Here is a 12,193-nt window from a genome sequence, read left to right on the forward strand (position 1 = left end):
CGTTTATTTGATGTAAAACCATATTTACCGTTTGCCATCGCCCATCATTTGTGTTCCTGTGCATCCAGAGAGGCCCCATTACACGCAGGTTAACACACTTGGTTGATGTATGTTCTCAGTCTGACATATCGAAAGCCTTTGCAGGGTTTTCTTTTGCCTAACATGAAAACATGCTTTTGATCTTAACAAAAATATTTAATGCTCGACGCCCTCGTTTCATGTTCACACCAGAGTTTGGGATTCTGTCCTGTTTTTTTAATGGAAATTGGCACAAACAAGGCACAAAGCCACTCTAGGTAAGGGGCTATGGGAAGGTTAGATAAAGATAAGGATAAAGAAAAATAAAACGTAAATAAATAAAAAAATAACAAGAAAACATCCAAGACACAGGAAGTAGCAGAGGTTGGGTAAAATGCGATTAAACCTCAAAGATGTAGGAAGTATGAATGGACATTCCCCTTGAAGCCGAGTAGATCGTAGGATAATGGGAAGCATGTTACAGGTGGTGAATTCCAGAGCGAGACAGCACGAGGGATAAAACTATCTGCATTGCCTTTCTTTCTGCATCTTGGATCAGCTATAATGTATGGGTGAGCGGAGATGGCAAACTGAGTCTTACGTCCAAACACTTGTATGGGAGGAACCAAGTTAGAAAGTCCAACAGAACATTTGCCATGAAAATATCTGTAGAACAAACCAAGAGTGGCACCTGACCTACGGTGAGAGAGTGGTTGAAGAGTTGAACCCATCTCCACACCAACCAGGTTGACGATGCGTTTCTAGAGCCTATCAAGTAAAGATAAGTGGCAGGCTGGTGCTCCAGTCCAAATGTGGCAACAGTACTCCATGAGGGGACGTGTAGTTGCCTTATACAGGTACAAACCTTATACAGTATCACAACAAGTCCTCAAAATGGAGGGCCATGCACACTACACCCTTGGGTACCAACCTACTCTGAGATCCTCCAGACATTTAGCCAGTGCCCTCAAGAGAACTGTTACCCTGGTGCACTACTAGGAGGTAGTAGGTAGTCTGAAAGTCTTGGCAAGGGTAGAGGCTATGTACCAGAAGGAAGGGCTTACGCACTCGGCCTTTTCGCTCGCAGAGCTATCCAGCGGCTGTAGAAAAAAAGCAAAGAGTGGTAAACCACATCGCACCTGACTACAGCACTAGACACATACACCTGCCCTTTGAAAAAATACCCACAAGCAACACAGACAGAAAGAAATAACAATACCAGAAAGGTACATATCACATCGGAGGTTAGAGGAGATGTCCAGACCAAAAAGCCGAAGCTCTGATGATTCTGTTAAGGTTGAAGACCCCATGTGCACAGAAGGGAAAGACCTGTTTCTGGAGTGAGATATGGACACCAATTTAGTTTTCTTTGCATTGAAGGTTACCAGGCAGTCGTGCCCCAACTTCAACACTACTAGGAGGTTGAAGCTCGCTCTTTCACGAGCTCGCTCTTTCACGAGCCTCGATATTGTATACAAAAAAAAAAAAAAAAAAAAAAAAAAAAAACATTCTCCAAATCATTGTCCAGAGAAACTCCAACCTCATTACGAGTGGCGTTGAGTGAATCAGCAGATGTACAGTAGAGTGAGGAATCATCAGCATACATGGCTATATGAGACAGAACATTATCAGGAAGATCATTGATGTAAACAAGGAACAATGTGGAACCAAGGACAGAACCCTGTGGAGCACCAGAATTGATGGAGCAAGTAGGAGAAGATTGACCCTCAAGTACCACTTTAATCTTGTGATTTGTAAGGAAAGCTGAAATGATTGAATGCATCACTCCAGATACACCATACGACTGAAGCTTGTGGAGCAGACTCCTGTGCCAACCTTTATCAAAGGCTTTTGAGATATCCTAAGCAACTAATGGAGCTTCACCCTTGAGCTCCAATCTCCTGTTGATATGATCTGTAATTAAGGATAGCAGATCACCAGTAGAGCGAGAATAGCGAAAGCCATACTGGCAGTCATTGAGAAGTTCATTGTCCTCCAGATGGCTGAGAAGTTGTTCATTGATGAAACATTCAAATACCTTACTTATTACAGGAAGTAGGCTGATGGGGCGATAGTTACTTGGTTCAGAATGCTCACGTACACCCATGAAAACAGGGACAACAGAAGTTACTTTCCTTGATGAAGGAAACACTTGAGCAGACAAGCGCATGTTGAATAGCTTGGGAAGAATCGGTGACAGTTCGGGACAACACATCTTCAATACAATCACAGGGATTCCATCAGGACCAGTCGTTTTTGAAGCATCTAAAGTACGAATAATTCTGGTAACCTTCTTAGGAGTGATAACTGGAACAAGAATGTCAGTCTGTACGACATGGAAAATCAGGAAGAGGTTATCCCCAATCATTGAGTGTTGAATTGGAAACAAACAGGTTTGAAAAGAGGTTAGCCTTATCCAGAGGTGAAGTAACAACCTCAGGTCCATGAAAGAGAGGAGGCATAGATGATTTATTGCGGTTGAGTACACTGTTGGCAATCCTCCAAAAGTCCTGAGAGCCAATCCGCTGAGTCGCAATGGAATCGGCTACAGAAGCAGCATATTGATGCTTGGCATCCTCAAGAACTCTTTTACAGAGGTTACTTGCTTTGCGGAAGAGACATTTTGACTCCAGAGACCCTTGCACATGGTACTGCTTGAAATAGTGGTTGCGATGAGCAATCGCTGATGCACAAGCCGGAGTGAACCATGGATGGGACTGGACCTTCACTTGATAGGTACGTGAGGGAATATAAATGCCAATACCAGTGCAAATCCATTGGTATATTTCCTCGGCAACCATATCGGAACCAAGACTGAAAGCTGAGGTCCATTGCACATCAGCAAGAAATGAACGGAATCCATCCCAATCAGATTTCCCAAACTGAAGCACAGTGCGGTGAAAAGGATGCACTGGAGTCGAGAATGAGGGGTAAGAGACACAAACAGAAACGGTGGAATGATCTGAGTTACCGATTGGAGGCAGAACATCAGCAACACAATTACCGGGGTTAGAACACAGAAAGAGATCAAGCAGGTTTCTTCCATCAGAAGCACGGTCAGGAATATGAGTGGGAGATGAAACAATTTAGGTGACGTTTTGAGAGATTGAGAAATTATAGGCTTTGATACCAGGAAGGACAGTACTGCGAGATTGTACAAACCACTCCTTGTGGTGAACATTGAAGTCACCAAATACCATGATGTGTGCAGAAGGGTGGAGTAAAATATTCTTGTCTGCTATCTGAGCTCGTATCAAGCACGGCATAAGAGGGAAAGGAAGGTGAGCGATGCAGAAAGAGGTACGGTGCCGTCAGAAAGTATTCACACCCCATGACTTTTTAACATTTTGTTGTTACAACCTGAATTTAGAATGGATTAAATGAAGATTTTTTTTGGTCAATGATCATAAACATAATATCCCATAATGTTAGTGGAATTTTTTTTTTTAGAAAGTTTTGCAAAATACTTAAAAATGAAACACAGAAATATCTGATTTACAAAAGTATTCAAACCTGAGTCAATACTTTGTAGAAGCGCCTTTCACAGCGATTACAGCTTCGATTCTTTTTGGGTATGTGTGTCTCAGCTTTGCACATTTGGAGTTGGGGAATTTCTCCCATTCTTCCTTGCAGATCTCCTCAAGCTCTGTCAAGGTGGATGGGAAGCATCGGTGAACAGCAATCTTCCAGTCTTTTTACAGATTTTCAATGGGATTCAAGTCTGGACTATGGCTGGGCCACTCATGGACTTTCACATTCTTGTTCTGAAGCCATTCCAGTGTTGCTTTGGCTGTAGGATTGGGGTCATTGTCCTGTTAGAATGTAAATCTTCACCGCAATCCAAGGTCTTTTGCACTCTGCAAGTATTTGCCTGTATTTGGCTCCATTCATTGTTCCCTCTATTCTTGTAAGTCTCCCAGCCCCTGCCACTGAAAAGCATCCCCATAGCATGATGATGCTGCCACCACCATGCCTCACGTTAGGGATGGTGTTAGATGGGCGATGAGCTGTGCTCGGTTTCCGCCAGACGTAGCGCTTTGCATTCAGGTCAAAGAGTTAAATTTTTTGTCTCATCAGACCGCAGAAAAATTTTCCTCATGCTCTCCGAGTCTTTCACATACCTTTTTGCAAACTCCAGGTGTGTTGTAATGTGCCTTTTTCTCTGGAGCGGCTTCCATCTGGCAACTCCCATAAAGCCTAGATTTGTGAAGTGCTGCCAAGACTGTTGTCCTTCTAGCAGGTTCTCCCATCTCAGCCAAGGAACTCTGTAGTTCTGTCAGAATGGTCATTGGGTTATTGGTCACCTCCCTGACCAAGGTCCTTCTTGCCCAGTTACTCAGTTTGGTTGGATGGCCAGCTCTAAGAAGAGTCTGTGTAGTTCCATATTTTTCCATTTCCTAATGATGGAGCTCACTTTGCTTTTGGGAACTTTCAACACTCCAGAACTTGTTTTATACCCTTCCCCAGATCTAGGCCACCTCACAATTCTATCTCGGAGTTCTACGGACAGTTCCTTGGACTTCATGGTAGAGTTTGTGCTCTTACAAGCACCGTCAACTGTGCGACCTTATATAGAAAGGTGTTTCTTTCTAAATCGTGTCCAATGAAATGAATTGGCCACAGGTGGATTCCAATCAAGGTGTAGAGACATCTCAAGGATGATCAAAGGAAATTTGATGCACCTGAGCTCAATTTGGATTGTCATAGCAAAGGGGTTGAATACTTGTTGATTCAAGACATTTCAGGTTTTCATTTTTAATTATTTTGTAAAAATAATTCTATAACTAAAATTCCACTTTGACATTATGGGGTATTTTGTGTAGATCAGTGACAAAACATCTTTGTTTATCAATTTTAAATTCAGGCTGTAACAACAAAATGTGGATAAAAGTCAAGGGGTGTGAATATTTTCTAAAGACACTGTATCTTGTTGAATTCAGGAGAGCAAGGAAGAAACACATAAACTTAAGAGAGCCACCTTCAAGAGAATTTTCACGAGCTAAATGTAGAGAGTCTTTAACATCGATACCAAGACCATGAGAAGGAGGGTGATCAAGTAAGTGAAAAATGTAACCAGGTATCTTGAAAGAAATGGAGGAGATGCCACTGTCCAACTGACACTTGAATAGCAGGTCAGGTGAATTAAGCTGAACAAAAGATTGCACATAAAGTTTGGAGTGAATGCCCCTGACATTGGAGAAGCAAATATTAAAAGGATTTGAGCGTCGCTGCGCACGGGCTGGTGGATTAGCACGTGCAGGTGGAGATCTGTTATTCTTTGAATGTAGAACCATATTCATAGTGATAAAAATATATAAAACATTGAAAGGTAGTGGACAGGCCTGGACAAGGAAGAAGAAGAAGACATAAGGCAAAGTTACCGGAACAAATTCACAGACCAGTCCAAGACACTCAATAGGGTCCCACGAACCCAAGTGAACACATTGTCGTAACAATGCCACTCTGGTGGCCTCAGGAATACATCCGAAAATGGATGCATGGACCACCTCCACGCATGTCCATGGTAGTACAATCCCACAGGTAATCCCGGACAAGAAAGATGCAAAATAACTGAGACGAGAAATGACAGAATAGAATAAAAGAAAGGAGACTAGGAAGATAAAAAACGAAGAAGACAAGGACGAAGAAGACAAGGACGAAGAAGACAAGGACGAAGAAGACAAGGACGAAGAAGACAAGGACGAAGAAGACAAGGACGAAGAAGACAAGGACGAAGAAGACCAGGACGAAGAAGACCAGGACGAAGAAGACCAGGACGAAGAAGACCAGGACGAAGAAGACCAGGACGAAGAAGACCAGGACGAAGAAGACCAGGACGAAGAAGACCAGGACGAAGAAGACTTGGACGAAGAAGACAAAGAAGAAAAATAACAAGAAGAATAAGACTGACTGGTGCCATTCACCCAGTGAAACAAGGAAAAGCTTCTTCACAGAGCCACTGTGAAGGTGTGGGTGACTAGGCCAGGTGGAAAAATAAATTTTCCTACCCCCAAAAAGATGTGATTACTCTTTGTCTAGTTCTTTCCCCTTGACCTGTCTGGCTAGGTAAGACCTACCAGGAACAAAGCTCCCACGAGTATAGCACGCACAGGTCATGGGAGCATACAAGCCTTCACACTACGATCAAACGGAAATCACAATCGGGGAGGTTTTGCGTGATACTCCACTCAGACGCATTCCATCTGATTTGTTCCACAAATAATTCCTCCATGTTTTCACCCTTCTCTCTACCTGCTTCTTTCACCCCCACCCTTGCCCCCAATTCCCAAATGCTTTTCTCAGGTGTTTTAGAAGATAAAGTTTCCGTTGGTTTCTCTGTGCATGATACAAACGATATATAGCAAGGTATTTCAAAAGGTTATGGACGGGTTATGACAAAACATGGTGGATGAGTTGGTTCGGTGACGAGAACAAGCCGATTCGATTTTGGTTCAGGTACGGATCCAGATCCGGCCTATCAGTGGGATACAAAACATTAACTCTTCATCTTGGCAGAGGTGTGGGTTCTACCCAGTTCCGTTCTAGTTCAGCACGCACTTATGTTGTGACTTTTTTATTTGCAAACCATGGATAATCCCACCGTCCCAAACATTTATGTCGTCGGTTTTGAGGAATTAAGGTCGTCATTTTGTTTCTACTCCTCTTCAAATGCTGCTTGGGTACTTGTAATGTTTTCATTTCACCACTTTGTTCCATATGCATGTCCGTGAAACCCAATTGTTCCCGATTCACCATGTGATGGACATATAATTTTCTCATGATTTTAATTTCCTTTTTCCGCTTCCTTTCTAGCATCGCTGTCGAGTCTTCAGCCAGAAGTTGAAAAGTACAGGAAGGAAAGCGAGAAGGTACAAACATGTTATTCGAGGCCTCGTGGCGACGCAAACAAACCGACACGTTTCACCGCTCGTGAGACAAATGGACATCGAGTAGCAAAATGTAAAAGTTTTGAACAATGTACAAACTTACTATTGTTAATTACCTCCCCCACTTAAGGTGGATGGAGGTTGTTTTCACCGAGGTTTGTCTGTTTGTTACTTGTGAAAACCGAAGATTTTAAAAGTATATTGGTTGGTCCCGTGTGTTATTCTGTTTGTCTGTCTGTCTGTCAATTGCCCACAGGTCACAATTTCAAACCGATCTTCACGAAACTTCACCAAATGGTAGAATTGGCCATAAGGAAGAAGCATATTGATTTTGAGGTCAAAACGTCAACGTCAACATCAACATCGGCCAAATTTATCAAATTGTCAATTTTCATCCGGACTTCAAACTTGAAGAGGATTTGCATGTCAGGTCATTTAATTCAATCACCAATTATTCGAGGCCAAAAGGTCAACATGGGCTGAATTTCTAAAATTGTCAATTTTCATCTGATTAACTTGCAATTTGAAGAGGATTTGCAAATTTTGTCACTGAATTCAATCACCAACTATTTAAAGGGATATCGCAAGTATCATGCTCTACACGACATCTTTTTTGTTTGTTTATCTGTGAGCATGATATCCCAAAACGTTATGGACGGATTTAGACTAAACTTGGTGGAAGGTTGGGTGTATGACGAGAACAAACTGAATCGATTTTGGTGAAGATCCGAATCCGGATCCAGATATGAGAATTCTTTAATTTTCTAAGTGAATCTTCACCATTGCAAGATAGGACCAAAAACGATATGTGCAACCAAAAAGGACCAAAACTTGGTGGATGAGGAGAGTTGGTGACGAGAGCAAGCCGATTAGATTTTAGTTCAGTTCCGGATGCACATCTGGCCTATCATTGGGATACAAAACGTAAATTGTTCAGCCTGGTGGAGGTACGTGCTCTGTCGAGTGCCGCTCCAATTAGCCTGTCCCCCCACGCTGTGGTTTTTTTTTTGTATACAGAATCGAGGCTCGTGTAAGAGCTAACACATTGAACATACAATGAAGGGAGTGGGTGAAAAGAGGGGGAGAGAGAGGGAAGCACACAAGCACAACAACAGTAGAGAACAGGGACGTCGGTAGATCTGTGGAAGGGGGAGGGCTGGGGGAGGAGGGAGGGGTACACGGTATAAAGCAAATTGACACTACTAGAAATTTCAGGAAAGAAGTGGGGGATTGAAAAGAGGTGGATTTGGGGTGAATTAATGGGGGCAGAAAAGATCAAGGTTTTGGATGGGGGAAGATAAGAGATGATGGTGAACAGCTGTTTTAAAGACCTGGAGGGTGGAGTGGGATTGAAGAGAGTGAGGGAGTTTGTTCCAGAGGCGGGAGAAAAGGGGAATGAAGGAGTGAAGGAAGGTGAGGAGAGAGTCTTGATTTTGGCAGTTTAACAATAAGAGGGTTGCAGGCAGATCTTGTGCGACCTGGTAGGAATATTTGGGGTGCAGAGCACAGAGAGAGCTGGGGGAGCAAGGCCAGAGAGGAGTCTATAGAAGACAGAAAGACCACCAACCTGCCTGCGGTGAGTGAGTGAAAGGCCCTCACAATCGGCTTCATCGCGGGAGATTCCAATGATTCTGAAAGCTTTGGTTTCAACCGCGTGAAGCCGAACTAGGTGTGACGCAGGAGCACCGGCCCATAGGGTAGAACAGTATTCCATCGAGCTGCGGATGAAAGCCTTGTATGTGGTGAGGAGCTCAGGTGTGCCAAGGAAGGACTTCGCACGATGGAGGATGCGCAGTCTGCGACTGGCTTTGGTGACCAGCTTGGAAATGTGGTTTTCCCTAGAAAGGGTGTGTGTGTGTGTGTGTGTGTGTGTGTGTGTGTGTGTGTGTGTGTGTGTGTGTGTGTGTGTGTGTGTATGTGTGTGTGTGTGTGTGTGTGTGTGTGTGTGTGTGTGTGTGTATGTATGTGTGTGTGTGTGTATGTATTAAAAATAGGGGTAATACCCCTGGGCACTCACCTCGTAGAATAAAGCAGTATACTACACTGACTAAAGGTATTTTAAACAGTATCATGGTATTTTAAACCAAGTTCAATGGTTGCTCGAAAACAGGGCAACATGTAGATTCATACTAACGTTATCATAAGACTGTGTTTTTCTTATACAACATCGAGGCTCGTTTAAGAGCTAACACATTAAACACAAAAAACATAAACGGACACATAAAACATACAATAAAGGTAGTGGGAGACAAGAGGGGGAGAGAGAGGGAAGCACAACAACAGTAGAGCACAGGGACATTGGTAGGTCTGTGGAAGGGAGAGGGTTGGGGGTGGGGGGTGGGGTGGTGTACATGGTATAAAGCAAGTGGACACGACGAGGAATTTCGCGAATGAAGTCGGAAATTAAAAGAGGTGGATTTGGGGTGTATTAACCGGGGTAACAAAGATCCCGATTTTTTTTTTTGTTTGCTGGGAACAAATGTTGGTACATCATGGGTGATGAAAGTTGTGGTGAAGTTACATCTGAATTGCTTGTGTGGTTCTGAGAAGAAATCAAATACCTTTTTTGGGGGGCGACCGCCCCCCCCCCTTTAAATCCCCCAGGGCCCGATTTAATTTTTTTTTAATGCCATGAACGAACTTTGATACATGCATCCTTAATCCTTCATCACATATTATAATTTCACCTCGCAGCTTTCCCAGGAAGTCCAGGAAAGGGAACGAAACTTTGAGCAGTTCCGAGAAGCCGAACGAAAGTTGGAGGAGCACATCCAAGAGGAGAAATCCCAGCGGGTATGCTTTATTTCCCACCTCTCCTTCCCTCTTCTTAACCAGTCCTTGCAAAATGAATGCATGTTTGCAACAATGCTGGGAACATTTTGAGTACAAGGGAAGAGCATAAAATGGAAAGAGGAAAGATGAACCGATAGATCTAATCAAGGATGGAATGTGTTCGTAGTAGGCCTCAAAAACACAACTTTTGTTTGGTTCACCAACCTCTAAGAATCCCAGACGTCGTCCGTCACAAACCCGATTATATACCTGACTCTTCCTATTCCACTGATCCAACGTGCTTCCACAACTTCCCTAGTCCCCCCCCCCACCCCCTTTGTGGTGTGAAAGGTGAGTAAATGAAAACGTTTTTGTTGGACCCTTTCTTGATTGGTCGGTGCAGATGCGAGCTGAGCAAGCGGTGCTCGATGAGCGGGGAAAGGCTCAGCGGCTGCAAGCGGAGCTCGATACGTCTGAGCAGGTGCAGAGAGACTTTGTGAAGCTTTCACAATCTCTCCAGGTACCTGAGAGTTTGTATCCATACTAGTATTGACTGGCTTTCATCACTGGCACATGCTTACACCCATCACTACACATGCATTTACAGCCTTTGGATGTTGTATCAAACATTGAAGGTGATTGCGATAACCTTTCTTAGCAATTATCATGGATTAGCACACAAGAGGGGGATTTTGTGTGTGTGTGTGTGTGTGTGTGTGTGTGTGGGGGGGGGGGTGGGGGGTGTGTGTGTGGGGGGGGGGGTGGGCGGACGGACGGACGGATGGACTGGATGTTGTCGCTCAAAAAGAAATCAAACTACCGTCAGGTATGGGAGCATGTGCCACGGCAGCGCTTCGACGCATCCACTTTCCGACGGTATTCCAGGGACCTCTGTCTGGCCATCCTCAGGCTGATACCTGGCCCATCCCTTTCTCCTTGAGATACCTATCAACCTGCTGTAACCATGAGGCACGCGGTCGGCCCGTTGGCCTCCTTTACTCACGAGGCTCCCTTGCTGAGAGTATCTGGTGAGCTGGATCAGCGTCCGGAAAAAGAGCCACATGTCCATACAGCCGCAGCTGACGCTCACGAACCATACAGGTAACAAATCTTATCTGATTCTCTCAGCAACCGCTCGTTGGACACAAAGTCCGACCAGCGATAGCCAAGGATTCTCCGAAGAGACTTGGTTCCGAAGGAGTTAAGTCTCATTCTCTGGCCCTTGGTAAGGGTCCACGTCTTGCATCCGTAGAGCAAGACTGGAAGCACCAAGGACTTAAAGACTCTGACTTTCGTCCTCCTGCATAGATGCTGACAGCGCCACACCCATTGGTCCAGTGAATCTATGACTCCCTTGGCCAGACCCAGACGTCTATCAACCTCTGGCTCACAACATGCGGAGACATGAATAACATTGCCAAGGTAAGTGATCAACTCTTCATGACTTCAACATCTTCGCCACAAACAGGCACAGACAGGACAGCAGCATCCAATATGTCATTGAAAGCCTGGATCTTGGTTATAACCAGGAAATCCGTAATCCAAGCGGCTCCACCTTCTCATTCAGTCCCTGGAGGGCCCCCGTAAGAATATCCAGGGTCTCCACAAAGATGACTGCATCATCTGCGAAATCAAGGTCAGAGATCTTGACACTCCCAAACGATGCACCACAGCCTGACCTCTGACATCCTCCCCAGAATCCAGTGCATACAAGCGCTGAAGAGTGTGGGAGTCAGTACACACCCCTGCCGAACTCCAGTAACAACTGGAAATAAGTCAGAGATGGAGCCACCACACCTCACAGCACTCTCAGTACCAGAGTATAGTTCAGAGATCATAGTCAGGTTCACAATGTTTTTTCGTTTAAATTTTTTGGAGATTAGCAAAACTATACATTTTTGGAATATTCAGAGCATGAGGAATCCAAAAATTAATGTTGGCGTTTGCGTAGACACCTTTGCAAAAATGACACTCAGGACAGTGATGGAGTTCTGTAAAAGCATATTCCTGAACGGTCTAGACCGAGTAGATCCTGTGTATAGGACTAAGTAAGTACACCCCATGTAAAAATTTTGACTTTTTCAACATATTTCAACATACAGCTATTTGATCTTCATTTCAACAATATTGATAGATAAAGGTGATATAATATAACAAATATCATGAAACATTTACATTTTGAAGTCCATTGTATAATTTAAATAAACACAAATGCAAATTTCGCATGTGGAAAAAGTAAGTACACCCCTACATTTATCACTACTTCAAATACCTAAAATTAGAATCAGGTGCACCAGCTCAGGTGCAAATGATTAGAACATCGTTAGAGAGGATCTTGGAGGAACCTGTCTTATTTAAACCTCAGACATTTAGTTTGCTTTGCTCTTTGTTGTTGAAGTGTGCGGCGTCACCATGCCGAGATCAAAAGAGCTCTCTGAGGCCTTCAGAAAGAAGGTTATAGATGCCTACGAGTCTGGGAAGGGATTTAAAAAGATCTCCAAACAATTTGAAATCAA

At 43.9% G+C, this 12,193-nt stretch overlaps 1 protein-coding gene across 4 annotated transcripts in view; it reads left to right on the forward strand.

The window, feature by feature from the left end:
- RABEP1 (rabaptin, RAB GTPase binding effector protein 1) overlaps window positions 1–12,193 on the forward strand; it is a 102,029-nt gene that overhangs the window by 82,390 nt on the left and 7,446 nt on the right. For all 4 annotated transcript variants that reach the window (XM_078779579.1, XM_068119571.2, XM_068119570.2 and 1 more), the window contains 3 exons: window positions 6,832–6,887; window positions 9,600–9,698; window positions 10,081–10,197. In XM_078779579.1, the coding sequence (XP_078635705.1) occupies window positions 6,832–6,887; window positions 9,600–9,698; window positions 10,081–10,197 (272 nt within the window). The remainder of the gene's footprint in view (window positions 1–6,831; window positions 6,888–9,599; window positions 9,699–10,080; window positions 10,198–12,193) is intronic.

Source organism: Myxine glutinosa, chromosome 6, assembly GCF_964187855.1.
Source record: "Myxine glutinosa chromosome 6, kmMyxGlut1.1, whole genome shotgun sequence".
Classification (NCBI taxonomy): Eukaryota; Metazoa; Chordata; class Myxini; order Myxiniformes; family Myxinidae; genus Myxine; species Myxine glutinosa.